General features: G+C 39.4%; 1 protein-coding gene across 3 annotated transcripts in view; it reads left to right on the forward strand.

Moving 5' to 3' along the window:
• The window catches only part of tnni3k (TNNI3 interacting kinase), a 118,736-nt gene that overhangs the window by 10,700 nt on the left and 91,649 nt on the right, over positions 1-16,387 (forward strand). For all 3 annotated transcript variants that reach the window (XM_039736150.1, XM_039736151.1, XM_039736152.1), the window contains exons 4-8: positions 1,592-1,689; positions 2,328-2,438; positions 2,718-2,816; positions 12,069-12,207; positions 15,151-15,295. In XM_039736150.1, the coding sequence (XP_039592084.1) occupies positions 1,592-1,689; positions 2,328-2,438; positions 2,718-2,816; positions 12,069-12,207; positions 15,151-15,295 (592 nt within the window). The remainder of the gene's footprint in view (positions 1-1,591; positions 1,690-2,327; positions 2,439-2,717; positions 2,817-12,068; positions 12,208-15,150; positions 15,296-16,387) is intronic.

Here is a 16,387-nt window from a genome sequence, read left to right on the forward strand (position 1 = left end):
CAAGCTGTACACTGACTACATTGTATCAAAATGTCATATCTTCAGTGTTGTCCCATGAAAAGATATAATCAAATATTTACAAAAATGTGAGGGGTGTACTCACTTTTATGAGATACTGCATAAATAATATAAATAACATATAAAATAAATAACAAGCTAGTTAAGTCTGCAGATGATACTAAACAAGGTGGCTGGGCAGATAATGTAGACTCAGGGAGACCTGGAAAAAAATACAGGCTTAGGAAATTCAAAGAACTAAATCATATAAAGTATTACATGTAGGAAATAATGAGAAGTAAAGCAAAATGACACCATTTATTGGCTAACGAAACAGATTACAATATGCAAGCTTTTGAGGTATGTTGGGGTCCCTTCTTCAAGCAAGATGTAATGGCCTTTGATTGCATCTTGCCTGAAGAAGGGCCTGAGTTGCCTCGAAAGCTTGTATATTGTAATCTTTTCATTAACCAATAAAAGGTGTCATTTTGCTTGACTTCTCATTACATCCATAATGGCTAACACGGTACAACACCTTAGTACTACAGACATGTAGGAAATAGAAAGTATTTTATTAACAATAGGAGGTTTGAAGGTTGAAAGAATGCCTTATGAGAAAAGCCTAGGAGTCGTAGTGGACTCCTCACTCTCTACATCCAGTCGGTATACAGAAAAGATCAAGAACGCTAACAGAATTTTAGGTTACCTCGCACGGTGTGTGGAGTTAAAATCAAATGAGGTTATGCTTAAGCTTTAGAAGCCTCTAGTGAGGTCTTACCTGGAGTACAGTATTCACTTTTGGTCTTCATATTACAAAAAAGACACAGCAGCACTAGAGAAAGTTAATAGGACAGCAACCAGCCAGACTCCAGGACTAAGACGTATGAGCTACCATGAAAGACTGAAGGAGCTGAAACTTTTGACTAAGCAAATGGTGATTGAGAGGTGACATGAGTGAAGTGTTAACAGTTATGAAGGGAATTGGGAGGATGGATCCCATCTGTTACTTGAAAATGCATTCTTCAGTAAAAAATGGAGACGTGGGGAGATTTATTCAGGGCCAATTTCACGCAAACATTAGAAGGATTTTCTTCACACAAAGAACCATAAACATGAAATAAATCACCAAGGTGTGTGGTAGATGGTAGGACTTTAGGAACCTTCAAAACTCAACTTGCCAAACTGTTTGTTATTTAGGAGAAATGAGGCGAAATGGATTATCATCCTTTATGGGCTAAATAGCCTGTTCTCCTTGAAAGTGTTCTAATATTCAAAGTATATAAAAGAATACAGGAATGGCAGTGTAAGCAATGGCTATGGTTCATATGTCCCAAAGTATGTATATTTATGTGTGCGTTTATGAGAGGCTGACAACGGCCAGCTTGTGTTTTTGATACTTGCGACAAGCGAGTGTGAGGCACCAGAGCAAGTAAGATTTTCATGTTTTATATTGGAATAAACATTAACTAATAAAGTATAAGAGCCTCTTTGAGGTTTAAAGACATACAATAAAATAAGTAAATGGGATGTGGCTATTTAGACCACTGAATGCTGTACTTAGTGTTAATATTTTATCACCTTTATGAAATGGCAGGAAACAAAGCTCACATAAGAACACTAATGCTGAAAGGACTGCGGCCATCGAGGCTGACAAGAAACGGATTCACTGCTCTACACTTGGCTGCTTACAAGGTCAGTGGAGATGAAAACTAGCAGGTCTGCTCCAGTATCAGAAGCTAAGAAACTTGAGTTTGGTTGCTCAGCACAGTCTGAATAACACTCACTGGAACAAATTGCTGTAATGATGCAAAATGTTTCATTTCAAATATGTTAATCTTGTGGGCTTTCATTTAATTTTAAAGTGAAGTTGCCTAGTTAGTTAAAGATTGTGATTATATGTGTGAATGTGCCCTTTGGTAGACAGGCATCCTGTCCAAGGCCAGTCCCTGCCTTGCCCTTGACGTGACCAGGATAAGCTCCGACCAGAGCAAACTTGAATTGGACAATGTGGGCACAGAAAATGGGTTATTGGTAAAAACAGTTATTAATGTTCTTCTTATAAGGAACATAATAGAAGAAAAGAGGGCAAACTCATGAGTAGAATAAAATGAATAAAGGAGAACAAATAAAAGCAAATATGTACCTTTGGCAGGCACCAAAAGGAACACGGAAAACAGTAGGCATGAATAAAGAATAAAATACAATGAGGAATCGATGGAACATAACAAGGTTGTTGATGGAAGGGATGTCAGTTTCATTTATGTGCAAAGATGGATGCTGACACAAATGACCCTTTTCCATTATTTTTTTATCTTTATGTTACTTATCAGGCCAATGCAGAGCTGGTGACTGCATTGCTTCATGGAGGAGCTGACATCCAGCAGGTTGGCTATGGAGCACTCACAGCCCTGCACATTGCGACAGTGGCAGGCCACCATGAGGTGAGGCCGGCATTGTGCTCTGCAGAGAATGAGCCACACTATTCTGTTTGTTAATATAATAAACTCTCCGGACTGCTACTTTGTTAGAACTTGGGGCAGATTTTGATCATTAGAGACCTTGCAGGTCATTTGTTCATTTCATTGTCCCAAATTAACCTGCAGAGAAGCCAGCATTTGAGATACCTGAGAGGGACACTATAGAGAACTGGAAGCGTTTGTGCTGTGCCAGCAAGTGTTTCACTAAGAATAAGTCATTAAGAGCTCTTGTTTTGTTTGTAGGCTGTTGACATCCTCTTACAGCATGGAGCCTATGTGAATGTCCAGGATGCTGTGTTTTTCACTCCTCTACATATTGCGGCTTATTATGGCCATGAGCAGGTAAAATGCCACTGGTACAACTATTTGATTTGAATTGAAGCATACTTTGTAAGTAAAAATAAACATTTACATCAATTATGTTAATTCTTATATGGGGCACTTTGCAGAGGACAGGCTCAGGATGTTTACAATGATGTACAGATAAATAGGGGAACAATGTAACAAATAACTGCACAACATCAATATAAATAGCCACAATAGTAGTCTCAAATTAGTGTAATACCAGACATGGTTTAACTCGCCTTGCCTGGTGGTGCCAAAATAAAACATCACAGAACGTGATGGTTTCCCCCATGCAGGTTTGCACACAATCATAAGCATATCAGGAATCAAAGAGCGTTGGGAGGTGGGGGTTTTTGGTCCCCCTTGTACTTTTAATGTAGTTTCAAATGCTCTGTTAGATGCTCCAGAAACTGAAGAGCTAGGGGGTGTGGGTGCCCCATGGAGTTCACATTTAGCATTCATGAACAGGATATACAAGGGGGAAAAAAATATTGAATACGGTAATGTTTTTCTCAGTAAATACATTTCAAATGGGGCTATTGACATGAAATTTTCACCAGATGTCAGTAACAACCCAGGTAATCCACACACACAAAGAAATCAAAATAAATAATTCTATAAATTATGTGTAATAAAGTAGAAGTTACAAGACAGTGACTGTGACTTTTGTTTGCAACATGGGTAATGGGGGTCGGAGCCAGAGCACCTCCCAACACCTCTCTGGATCCCACTAGTAATACCCACATCTATAAACTGGATAAAATACAATCAAAGTTTTGTTAATGGGAATCCAAAAAATGAAAAACAAAATTCCAAGTAACAGTATTCCTAGAAAAGCTAAACCTTTCGAGGATTGCTGCTCCTTTTGAACAAACGGTTTCAGAGTTCCTCTAATCCAGGCCAATGGACACCCTCGACTTCCAGGCAGTCAGTAATTTGATATGCCACGTGCTGAAATCCACAAATGTAGTATAATATTGTGCACTGGTAATATGCTACCCCATTGACTAATTCCATGACCTGGAACGGCAGCCCGGCAAAATAGCAGGAGACCGAAAAGAAAAACAGGCTGATAATGGCTGGAGGTGACTTATTAACAAAGTAAATAACTGCCTTACTTGCAATGTAGCCCATAGATTTGTTTCTTCCCCTTTATTAGTTTTATAGAAATACATTACTATAAGTTTAGTACAGAACTCCTGATTAATGGCCAGATTAAGACCCTCTCAGGTCACTGGGTAACTTAGCTTCTTAACAGAGAGTTGACCATAGTTTTAAAAATGCAGTTTGTGGACACCAATTCATTTAATGCAGTGCAGTTTTTACACTCTTGATTTTGGCACAAGACTTGATTGCTTTATTGTCCTCTCGGTCATTTTGACATGTGGATAGTTTTAGGTCCCCCTTGGTCATTTCAACTCACAGCTACTCTCTCCTTTCATCCAGCTGCTTTTCCTTGAGCATTCTGGTCCACAGATACAATACAATACAATACAATGATATACAATACAATTTATTTTTGTATAGCCCAAAATCATACAAGAAATGCCACAATGGGCTTTAACAGGCCTTGCCTCTTGACAGCCCCCCAGCCTTGACTCTCTAAGAAGACAAGAAAAAACTCTCAAAAAACCCTTGTAGGGAAAAAATGGAAGAAACCTCGGGAAAGGCAGTTCAAAGAGAGACCCCTTTCCAGGTAGTTGGGCATGCAGTGGGTGTCAAAAAGAAGGGGGTCAATACAATACAATGCAATACACAGAACAGAACAGAACAAATCCTCAATACAGTATAAAAATAAAAATTTTAGAAGTACGGACTAGAATTTAACAGTAGATGATATCACATAATATGATTTGGATATATTTAGAGTCCTGGAGACCTCAGCCATCAAGCTGCCTCCCCCATTTGGCCATTCCACAGCTGAAATAGCGCTAATCCGATGAATGGACCCCTCTTTCCCACGATTCCTGCGATCCTGCATCAGGGATGACTTTACCTTAGGCAGGTAAAACAACTTGGCAGGTGGACCGTAGCACCAATTGCCACATTTGAGTACTGAGAAGAGAAACAGTATAGGTGAGGGTTAGTATCCAATTATAACTATCATGTTACTTATATTTTAGTGCTAATGACTAACAACAGAGATGCAGTCTGTACAGTTAATCAGCAGCTCTAGTCAGGATATGCTAAACTGAAGTAGTGAGTCTTCAGCCGGGATTTAAAAGCTGAGACTGAAGGGGCATCTCTTATAGTAGCAGGCAGACCATTCCACAGTTTAGGGGCCCTGTAACTAAAAGCTTGACCTCCCACTGTTATTTTTTAAATCCTTGGAATCATAAGCAGACCGGCATCTTGAGATCTTAATGTGTGCTCTGGTTTGTAAGTCATAATAAGTTCAGACAAGTAAGCCAGACCTTGGCCTTTTCATGCTTTATATGTTAAAAAGAGGATTTTAAAATCTGCCTTAAACTTAACTGGGAGCCAGTGTAAGGATTTAAGAACTACAATTATATGTTCATATTTTCTTGTTCTTGTAATAATTCTTGCAGCAGCATTTTGGATTAACTGGAGGCTGTATAAAGAATAGTTTGAACATTCAGTGAACACCGCATTGCAGTAGTCAATCCTACTAGAAATACAGTAAATACATTAATTAATTTCTCAGAATCCTGTTTATTTAGAAAGCACCTTAATTTCCCAACATTTTTAAGATGGAAAAAATATGATTAGGACAACTTTGTAATAGGCGATTTAAATGACATGCTAGAGTCAAAGATAACTCCTAGATTGCAGGCTGATTCAGTAAAATTAATGGTGATTCCAACTGAATTAAATGATGACAAAATATTGTTGTGATCAACGTCATTCCCTCCAACAATTAACATCTGTTTTATCTGTATTTAAAGACAAGTAGTTCTCATCCATCCACTCTTTTAATTCACTAACACATCTAATTAAAGACAACATTGGAGAAACTTCATTTGATTTAAATGAAAGGTATAATTGGGTGTCATCTGCATACAAGTGAAAATTAACATTATGTTTCCTAATGATAGATCCCAGTGATGCACGTAAAGTGAAAACAGTAAAGGTCCCAGTACTGAGCCCTGCGGGACACCCTATCTCACTTCTGTGTGTAATGATGGAGTACTGTCAGCACATTTCTGTACATATTGGAATCGATTTGATAAATAAGAACTAAACCAAGCGAGCACAGTGCCTGTAAGCCTGTAACAATTCGTCTCGAGCACTAGCCTGAGAGTAATGCTACCACTATTCTGACCTAGCTAAAGGCAGATGATAAAAGGATAGGCCAATATCACACCTTAATAAATTTCCCGTACGCCTTTATTCTAATAAAACAATCCCTTAATATCAATACATTTATAGGTCACTGCACACCATAGTCCATATTTATCCTTGCAGTCCATCAAATAAACAACAAATAGAAAAACAATCCCTTACACATGGATCGCCCCGCCCGAACCTAAGTAACCCTTAATTTGCAGCGCCACACATATACAAGTTTCTATACATCAACAGTTTTCATCCCCCAATTCCCGTTCCAGAGATAACAAATAGGTCCATAGATAGTCCACTGTAATACTCCAACGGCGGCGAGTTGATGAGGAGTCCTGAAAATAGAGGACTATATAACCAATCTCCTCTTCGTCATAAAGACATACAGTCAGACTTGCGCCATGATTAAAGTATAGTAAGTCCGTTTTGGTAGCTCACCCGCGTCCGTAGGTAATAGCGAACGATCGATTCCCAGGAGAAGACCATCCACCTTCATACAGGACTGATAGGAGCTCCTAGGCTTATCCCATGGCCAGAGCAAAAGCTGATCTGCCTTTTTCTGTTATCCGATGTTCTTCTTTCCCTCTCTTTCTCCTTCTTTCTCCTTTTTTCTCCTTCTTCAAAGACGGCGCGCTTTATGCAAATGAATCCCCAAATCAACCGGAAGTTCCACCTCTGGGGTACCGCTGTCAATCTCTGTCAGAAGCTATTCCCCAACAACCGATCGACAGCAGAAAACATTATCTTTATGTGGCAGCGCTACAAGCCCAACATCGTTTTCTAGCCTGTGCAGTAAAATAGAATGGTCAATGGTGTCAAATGCTGCACTTAAGTCCAACAACATAATTACAGTGGAGTTTCCTTCATCAGAGGATATCAGAATGTCATTTACAACCCGTGTTAGTGCCGTTTCTGTACTATGACCAGTGCGAAAGCCAGACTGGAATTTCTCAAATAAATTGTAATGCTAAGGTGTGACTGAAGCTGACTGGCACTACTTTTCTAGTATTTTAGAGAGAAATGGTAAATTTGAAATAGGCCTATAGTTATTTAGTATGTGTGGGTCTAGGTCTGACTTTTTAAGTAAAGGTTTAATGACTGACACTTTTAGTGCATCAGGTACTGTGCCATGCAATAATGAACTATTGATAATGTTAGAATAGGGCTGCAAGAACATCCATTGCACTTTTTACTAGTTTTATTGGCACTGGATCTAGGGAACAAGTAGTGGGCTTCATTTTAGTAATTAAAGTTAAGACTTCCTGCTCAGTTACAGGATTAAAATTACTAAAGTGCTGAATGCAATGTGAGCAGGGTCTGCTAAGCTAGTATTTGGTTTGTACTGTGATGCTGAGATCTGGGATCTTATATTTTTAATTTTCTCATTGAAGAAGTTCATAAAGTCTGTACTGCTAATATCTGTTGGTATTTTGCACTGTTGATCTGAAGTTAATTTAGCCACTGTTCTAAAAAGTACCCTAGGATTTTTATTATTGCTATCTATTAATGTAGAATAGTATTCTGAGCGAGCTTTAAAGAGGGCTTTTTTATATTTTTAACACTCTCTGTCCATGCAATTTGAAAGACATGTAGCTTTGTTGTTCTCCATCTGGCTCCAGTTTTCACACTCTAATTTAAGAGCTCAGTGTTTTCATTAAACCAGGGAGAGTTTCTATGTGCTTTGATCACTTTTGTTTTAGGGGAGCCACTGTGTCCAGAGCATCTCTCAAGGTCACATTATAATGTGATGTTAGCTGATCTAAATTGTTTTCCACGTTTACATTTGATGTTAACTGATCTAAATGGTTTTCCACAATTACACTCGACTTACTCAAGGTATCTATAAATTTTGAAGCAGAATTACAATCTAGATGTCGCACTGTCTTTGTTTTAATCTGTGAGTGCTTGGCATGGGCAGAACTAAATCAAATGTAATTAAGAAGTGATCGGAAATAACTACATTTAATGGAGTAATATTTAAATTTTGAATTTCAACTTTGTAAGTTATAATTAAATCTAATGTGTGGTTATGATTATGAGTTGGACCTTTGACAATCTGACAAAATCCTACTGAATTTAACAAATAAGTAAAACATTTGCTAAAAGTGTCAGTTTCCACATCAATGTGTACATTAAAATCCCCCATCAGAACTACGTGATCATAATTTATAGCCAAATCAGACAGAAGGTTGCTAAATTCAGTCATGAACAATGAATATGGCCCTGGTGGTCTGTAGACTAGCACTATAATTGTGTTGGAATCTGTTTTAATATTTAAAATGAATGCCTCAAAGGATGTAAAGTTGCCTAAATTTTTAGGAGTGATTTGCATTTTGTTACAATGAATTATTCCAAGGCCTCCTCCTCGACCAGAATCTCTAGACTTATGAAGGAACAGTATCCATCTGGTGACGCCTCAGCTAGGGAACAGTGTCACATTTACTAAGCCAGGTTTCAGTAAGAAGACACAGATCAGATTTTGTACTTAATATATATCATTTACCAAAACAGCTTTAGTGCCAAGAGAGCGAATGTTCAATAAACAGCATTTAAAACTGCATGGTTCTTTCTGAACCGCTGATATATTTTTGTTTTAATTTGAATTAAATTTCTATTACAGATGCCCTGGTGGAGGTCTGGTTTTATCCCTTGGTCTAATTATACACCTTATTTTTGGTTATCAATTAATTTATGGTTTGTATCAAGACTAAATTTACTGGATGCCCCACAACAGGGATTATGGGTAACAGCTTCAGGAAAATAACAGGTGGAATAAACAACAGCCTGTGATTTAAGATCACATGACTGCGCCTGGATGGTGCTCTAATCAGTCAACCAGGCAGTTTTGCTGCCATATTTTGGGATAATACATAAGATCCCTCCAGTTAGGATGAAGACCATCTCTTCTGAAAAATCCAGGCCTTTCCCAAAAATCATCCCAATTGTTCACAAATGCTATGCTTTTATTTGCACACCAGGTTTCTAGCCAGCAGTGAAAGGAATGCAATCTGCTATAAATCACATCCCCTCTATATAATCTTGGTAAGGGACCAGATACAATTAAATTCCGACATTTTGTTTTAGCTTTGGTGCATAGAGAGATGAAGTTCCCTTTAATACCTCAGATTGCTGTAAATAAATATCATTAGTGCCAACATGCAGCAATAAGGTAGATACTTCATCGTGCAACACGGTCCAATGCGGCCTTTATGCCAGAAATCTTGGCCCCTGTGAGGCACTTAACATTAACTGCTGGTTTAACATAGTTTGGAATTCTAACATTCCGCACTATGGAATCGCCAATTATGAGCACTTTATTATTCTCAGTTTCCACAGGCGCACTGCGGAGAGCTGAGAACCTGTTCTGGGTCCGAATTGGTGACCTGGGTGCTGGGGACTAAATTTTGGCTTCTTAGACCCCCGTCTTACTGTTACCCACTCTCCTGGTGGCTGAATTGGTGCTGCTGATTTGGCCTGCACTGACTACAGTGGGACCTGGAGAGACTGAAGCGAATCAGAAGTAGCCAAATTGTCTAAACAAACCGAGTCGATCCAATTTTCGGTTTGCCTAATTGCTATCAGACTCCTAACACGGTCCTCCAATTCGTGTATTTTCCCGACCAACTCTAAATTAACTAAACACTTTTGGCAGGTGAAGCTGTCTACACTGTCGGCCGGAAAACCTGAGCTGTACATACTGCAGGACACACAACATATAAAACGTGCCCTCAACAGGCAGAGAGCAGATAGAACTTACATTTAGTGCTGATATCATCTTCTCCTTTTTTGTAGTAACTTCGGTGCTTCGGCGCTTTTCGCGTTCAGCTGAATCACTAAGAGACCGTTGGCTTTAAGTTTCTACCACCCTCTGAACGATCAACTTTGATTTCTCACTGCCAGTTATTTCTCCTGGTCAGCTGCTGGCTTTACTTCAGTTGAACTTACTCGGGTGTTTGCGAAGGGCTACGTGCCTGTGGGAGACACCACTGCTCTGTGCTTCCGCTCGCTGCTACTCCAAAGAGGTGTGGCCTGAAAGAGAGATGATTGGTTGTATCATCGTTATTGGTAAAAACACCCCTGACTGTCACAAACACCTGCGCGGACACCTAGAACACCATGATGGTAGACCTGACCCTATACAGAACATACAATTAATAATACAATATTTGATTTCAAATTGGGGCAACATAGTGGCGCAGTGGGTAGAGCTGCTGCCTCGCAGTTAGGAGACCCGAATTTGCTTCCTGGGTCCTCCCTGCGTGGAGTTTGCATGTTCTCCCTGTGTCTGCGTGAGTTTCCTCCAGTTTTCTCCCACAGTCCAAAGACATGCAGGTTAGGTACATTGGCGATTCTAAATTGTCCGCTTGGTGTGTGGGTGTGTGTGTGCGTGCCCTGTGGTGGGCTGGCTCCTTGCCCAGGGGTTGTTTCCTGCCTTGCACCCTGTGTTGGCTGGGATTGGCTCCAGCAGACCCCAGTGACCCTGTAGTTAGGATGTAATGGGTTGGATGATGGATGGATGGATTTCAAATTGAAAATCATCTTCTACACCATCCTCAAGCCTTATGGAGATCTATGAAATCAAATAACCCATTATGTAGAGTCACTCAAACATAATGAAGCTTCTACAAACAGTCTGTTAAGGAAAACACAGAAGTGTTTGAGGATATGTGAGCACGAGTGAACCAGGAGTGATTAAATAGCAAGGAGATGGCAGAGGGCAAAGCAGAGGGTCGTAGTACCAGCAGAGCAAAACACAGCCAAAAAACCAGAACAAAAAGGGCAGGACGAAATCAAAACACAAAGATTGATGGAGATTTCTACCAAAAATGAGAATCCTACCACTGGGGCCTACCTGGAAATAAATAAACTTTCACTAATAACCTGAGGGGTGTCGTGTCCACCAAGGGATAAAGAAGTGTGCCATATTTATATTGTCACTTTCTGTGACATCATCAGTGCGACAACTGTCATCATTTGACAAGACTAAAGATGGCATCACATAAATAAAGAAAAAATGATGATAAAGAAAATCAGCTAGGTCATTTCAAAGCCAAATGTAAAAGTTATAACAGAAATGAACTATTCAGATAAAAACTATATGTAATAACAGGTTTAATAACACAAGCGTATCGAGTACTGTGTGACAAGCAGGCACATTCCCCGCCAGAACCATCTTCGTGTGAGACAGTTCCAAAACATGTGGACACTTTACACTGATGTAGATCTTATTGAAGGACATTTCACAGAACAATAATCAGACACTCAAAGTTAAATAGATAATTAATGAATTTTGGGATGAAATCCTAAAATTAAGGTTAAAAACAATAATAGAAACTTTGAAGACACCTAAAATCAACTACTAATAATAGTGCCACACAAAACGGGCAAGGAAACACTTGACTCAAGCCAGAGCCCTAAATAAGATCATGCACTCCCTTTCTAACAGACATTAATGGTTAGACCTCACAAATAGAAAGAAAAGTGAAAAAATGGGAAGAGCAAACGTGTCCATGAATGTGAAGCTACAGACAGATCAGAGCAAAACCACAGCATAACAAACCAAACCTGTGCCTTGGCTGAGACTGCAATGTATCCTGTCAGTGTTAATGGTTGAAATGGTATCTAACCCTGGATAATGGTAGTTGGTAGGATGGTGGAGTTTAAATTTGTCTGTCTCTCTCATAGTGTGATACCAAGCAAATCTTTTGTACTGTATTTGTAATAAATGTCAATAATCATAATAAATACAACTCAATTGGTAAATGGATAATTTCATAAACATGCATCTAGCCCAATGTTGTAAACCAAAGTTTCCAAGAAAATAACTACAGATGCCTTTGCTCATCCTAATAATGGCTTCTTTACACTAGATAATCCGTACATCTCTGCAGATAAAGGTGATTTTTCTTATTATTCACAATCAGCACATATCCTATCCAATTTCTCTAGGTCACCAAGCTGCTTTTAAAGTTTGGTGCAGACGTGAATGTTAGTGGAGAGGTGGGAGATCGACCCCTTCATCTTGCTGCTGCCAAGGGATTTCTTACAATTGTCAAACTGCTGATGGAGGAGGGCACCAAAACTGATGGTAAATTGGGGGACGGGGAAGTTTCTGAGTTTCCTTAAGGGGTTTTCAAGGTTAATGTCCAGGATTGACATTCTGTTGTAACAGGAGAGCTTTCTACATCTCCTCATAATGCCAAGAAAGCAACAGGTTTATTTAAAAGAAAGTTTTTGCTCCCCAAGTGATATAAGAAAGGAATGATTAGGCAGAGAAGGAAAGATTGATCCAAAGCATGCCGCTGGACAGATGTAACGGGAGAATGGAGGTTAATTGCAAACTGGATACTGAGTTGAGTGGCAGCTTCTTGGTGGTGTGATGATCCTATAACTTTTTTTGGTAACACTTAAGTTTAGGTACTGCAAAAAATGAATCTTCTTACTCATTTACTGTACTCTTATGTAACAAGACCTTAGGAGAGACTTCTTTTAATCTTAATTACAATTACAAATCATTAATACAGTGGTTAATCATCTCTGAAATATGGCCTCCTAAAATAATTTCACTTTAAAATGGTCAGAGGTGGCTCAAGTGAGGTGTATTTCTCTTGATATTGTAGACTGTAGTTAAAGAACTGTAAATCCTTCATATTTATCAACAATTTTGCCAGCATATCAAAAAGTCTTAATATGCCACTTTGAAGGGTGGCACGTATGATCAGTTGTCCCAGCCGGGATGGGGGTGAGGTTATCCACCTGGACTGGAGGCTAGCCCATCAGAGGCACGAGAAGAAGGGTGATGACTGTCCTGCCTCAGTCAAGAGGGCAGGCATGAGATGCCCGTGCGGAAGTGGGCTCACTGGCATCCTGGCTGGGATGGACAGACAGGTGAAGGCAATCAGCTTGGACTATACGGCAGATGGTAGCATCCCTGGGCTTCAGCATCCATACAGACAACTGCAGGGCATGCTGGGATCTGTAGTGCTGTCAAGCAGCCCAATTGGTTTCTGAGAGTACCGCCAGGGGGTGCTATGGGGATTCATGTTCCCCACTCTTACGGTCTTCCACTTGACCCAGAAGTGCCTCCAACGGGCTCTGCCCTGGCACTGGAACTATGGCTGGATCCGGTTTAAAAGAAGCTGCCCTGCTTTACCCGAGGAGTCAGCATTGGGAGGCAGAGGACACAAATCTTTGGAGTGGAAGGAGAGATGAGGAGTTGTACTTCTGCATTTTGTCATTCTTTCATTGTGCTTATCTCTTTGTAAAAACTAACATTTTTAATTAAAGGGACAATATTTGAACTGTGTTGAGTGTGATAGTGTTTGGGGCTTTGGGATTCAGTGGACCACCCTACTGGTTACAGCCACACTGTTCAAATACTAATAACGTATTGACTGATGCTTTGTAAGTGTCATTAAGACCAAAAGAAACTTTTCTTAAAGTTTTGTTAATTAAGAGTAAATAAATAACGTGATTTTTTTGCAGTACCTAAACTTATGTAAGGTGTTACTTTTTTTGCAGGGAAAGCAGAGGTGTTTTTCCCATGGTGGCTTGGTTTTAAATCATTTGCATGTGATTTCTATTCTCTCCTTCCTAATAAAGCAGCACTGTGGTAGAACCAACAGAATGCTTGGAATATGAAGTGCTATGAGGCGTCTTTTCATCTGTCCAATAATAATGGGTCTTCAATAAATGCATTCCAAAGTTTGAAATCAAATCACCAAGACCATCCTCCACCTAGGAACCTCAACTGAAAATATCCATCAGCACTATGTTAGTTTAGTGGTCCTCCATCCTTTACAACAAGAGTTCCCAAACTTTTTTTGGCCGCAGACCCCTTTACCAAAAATTTTTAAAACCGTCGACCCCCTAGTCACATGCAATGGTTTTTCATGTCTGCATTTGCTTTGATACGTTCGATAAGGCAATGCACAGACATGTTTGTGCTACATGTACTTTTATGCATTCTTACGTATGACTCTTTTAATGACACATTTTACCTTTTCGTTTTGGTTTGTAATGTGTTTTATCAAAAAGGTGTTTTTGAATTATTTTACTTTTTAATTAGGTACCTATTGGAATCATAGATATTTTGAAGTAACAAACAAATAGCAGTAGTAAGGGGGTCTATTTTTGCTGTCGTCGACCCCCAAATTTTCTTAATGAAGCTATCGACCCCTAGAAAGTTCAAATCAACCCCAGGGGGTTGATATTGACCACTTTGGGAACTCTTGCTTTACAACATCCTAACACGCCTTGTCCAGCCTTTCTCTCTGTCTCTCTACTGCCCTCTGGTGTTCCTTGTCTGCCATTTCTGCCCCATTTGTCTCTGGTCCTTGATAGGCCCCGTTCTTGTTATCTGGCCCCTTATCTATGTAAAGCGCTTTGAGTAGCTAAAAAGAGCTATATAAATTAATCATCACAGTGTCTCTGATCATTTCTTTATTTTAATTGCTACTATAAGTGTCAGCCATAAAGAGGTAGGAAAATGCAAGTAAAATATCAGTGCTTGTAAATTATTTTCATTGCAGTTGAACTCCTTTTAATAATTCTGTCAATTAAAAGTTCACCTTTTGAATGAGTGCAAATCATCAACTAAATTGTGTAGTATTTAAATATTGTAAGACGAGTCTCGTCTTCATGCAGGAAACAGCACAGTGGTTCTCATCTCCTTGCGACCCTCCAGAGGGTCACATCTGCCAACTGCTTAGAGTCCCAACGCACTGTTAGACACCATGGAGTTATGTTTAATGGAAGTGAAGTATCAATGACACCCATTTCCACGTTTAATTAATTGTTATCTCCACTACTTGAATGTATTTTTTATTTCCCTTCCCCTTATTTCTCCCCCCCGACATACTTACGTTGTCTGAGGCCTCAGAAATGTAGCACTCATTTTCAACATCCATTTTGTACACATACTGACAGACTGAGATGTTGGCCTGCGGATGGTAGCTAAAGCATGAAGACTGTTCTTAATGTTGTTGAAAATATGCATTTATTAAAGAAAAAACAAATCTATCTTTCACAGTAAATGCACAAGACAACGAAGACCATGTTCCTCTTCACTTCTGTGCAAGGTTTGGCCATCACGAAATTGTGAGATTCTTGCTGCAGGGCAACTTTGATGTCCATCCTCACGCTGTGAACATATATGGGGACACACCGCTGCACCTGTAAGTACAACACTGAAGCAGCTCAGAAAACCGTTCGGCCCTTTTTACGGATGGTACTGAATATCCCAAAGACCGCCATATGGAAAGCTGCAGATCCCTCACACTTTTTCTTTTGATGGTATAATTTAATTCCTGACAGATGGCCGCTTGGCCGGGGTGTCCAGTGTCACCAGATAGACCTCATATGGTGAATGAAATGACACTGAACTTACTCTTAAGCATCAGTATGTTGAGATCTTAGTGTCTTAGTTTTTTTCTTTCTTAACTAAACGAGCACAAGGTATTTATTTTGAGTTGCATTTGTGTTAGAACATCTGAGTACTTAACATAATAAATAATAAATAAGTATGGTATATAACAAAATATGGTGAAAAATAAATCAAATTGCAATAGTGTAGGAAAAATGAAGATAAATTTTAACTTGCCCATCCAGGGACGGTCATAATAATTAGGGAAGGAGGAGAGATTTAACTCGGTTAATCTATTAACAGACGTGACTCAGGCAATGCCGGTAATTGAGTAAATAGTTTGATGTGGCTCCTACTTTATTTACCTTACCTTTCTGTGTTGTCTCCTGCTATTAGACTTGTATCAAGGTAACTGAAGCACGCTTGGTTTAAGAAACAGAATGATACAATTTATTGAGGAACATGATTTATATTTAAAGAAATATGATAAATAATAAGACAGGACACAGACAGACTAGACAGACAAACCAATAACAATGAGAGGTTAGCTGTTTACCGGCTATTTAGAGTTCTGCGTAGACAGTTTTATGATACCAAGTCTTTAAAGTCTTTATCTGATATTATGTGGAATTGTTTCTCCAGGTTCAAATGAAGGATTCTTCTTGTATTAGAGTGCACTCTTTCTCTTTGTGACGTGGTCCTTTGTTTGTGGTGTTCTGTGCTTTCCTCAGTTAGGCCCTTTGCTGTGCTATCTGCAAATTCAGAGGAAAAAGCATGAGAGATCAGATGCTTAAATGCCCTTCTTGAAATAATGACTGCTACTCAGTATTTTCCAACTGAAATCATTCCTTCTTGGACCACTGCACTTTATGCATTACTTCTAATAGCTTGTGGTGTACGTCTC

This window comes from Polypterus senegalus, chromosome 14 (assembly GCF_016835505.1).
Source record: "Polypterus senegalus isolate Bchr_013 chromosome 14, ASM1683550v1, whole genome shotgun sequence".
Classification (NCBI taxonomy): Eukaryota; Metazoa; Chordata; class Cladistia; order Polypteriformes; family Polypteridae; genus Polypterus; species Polypterus senegalus.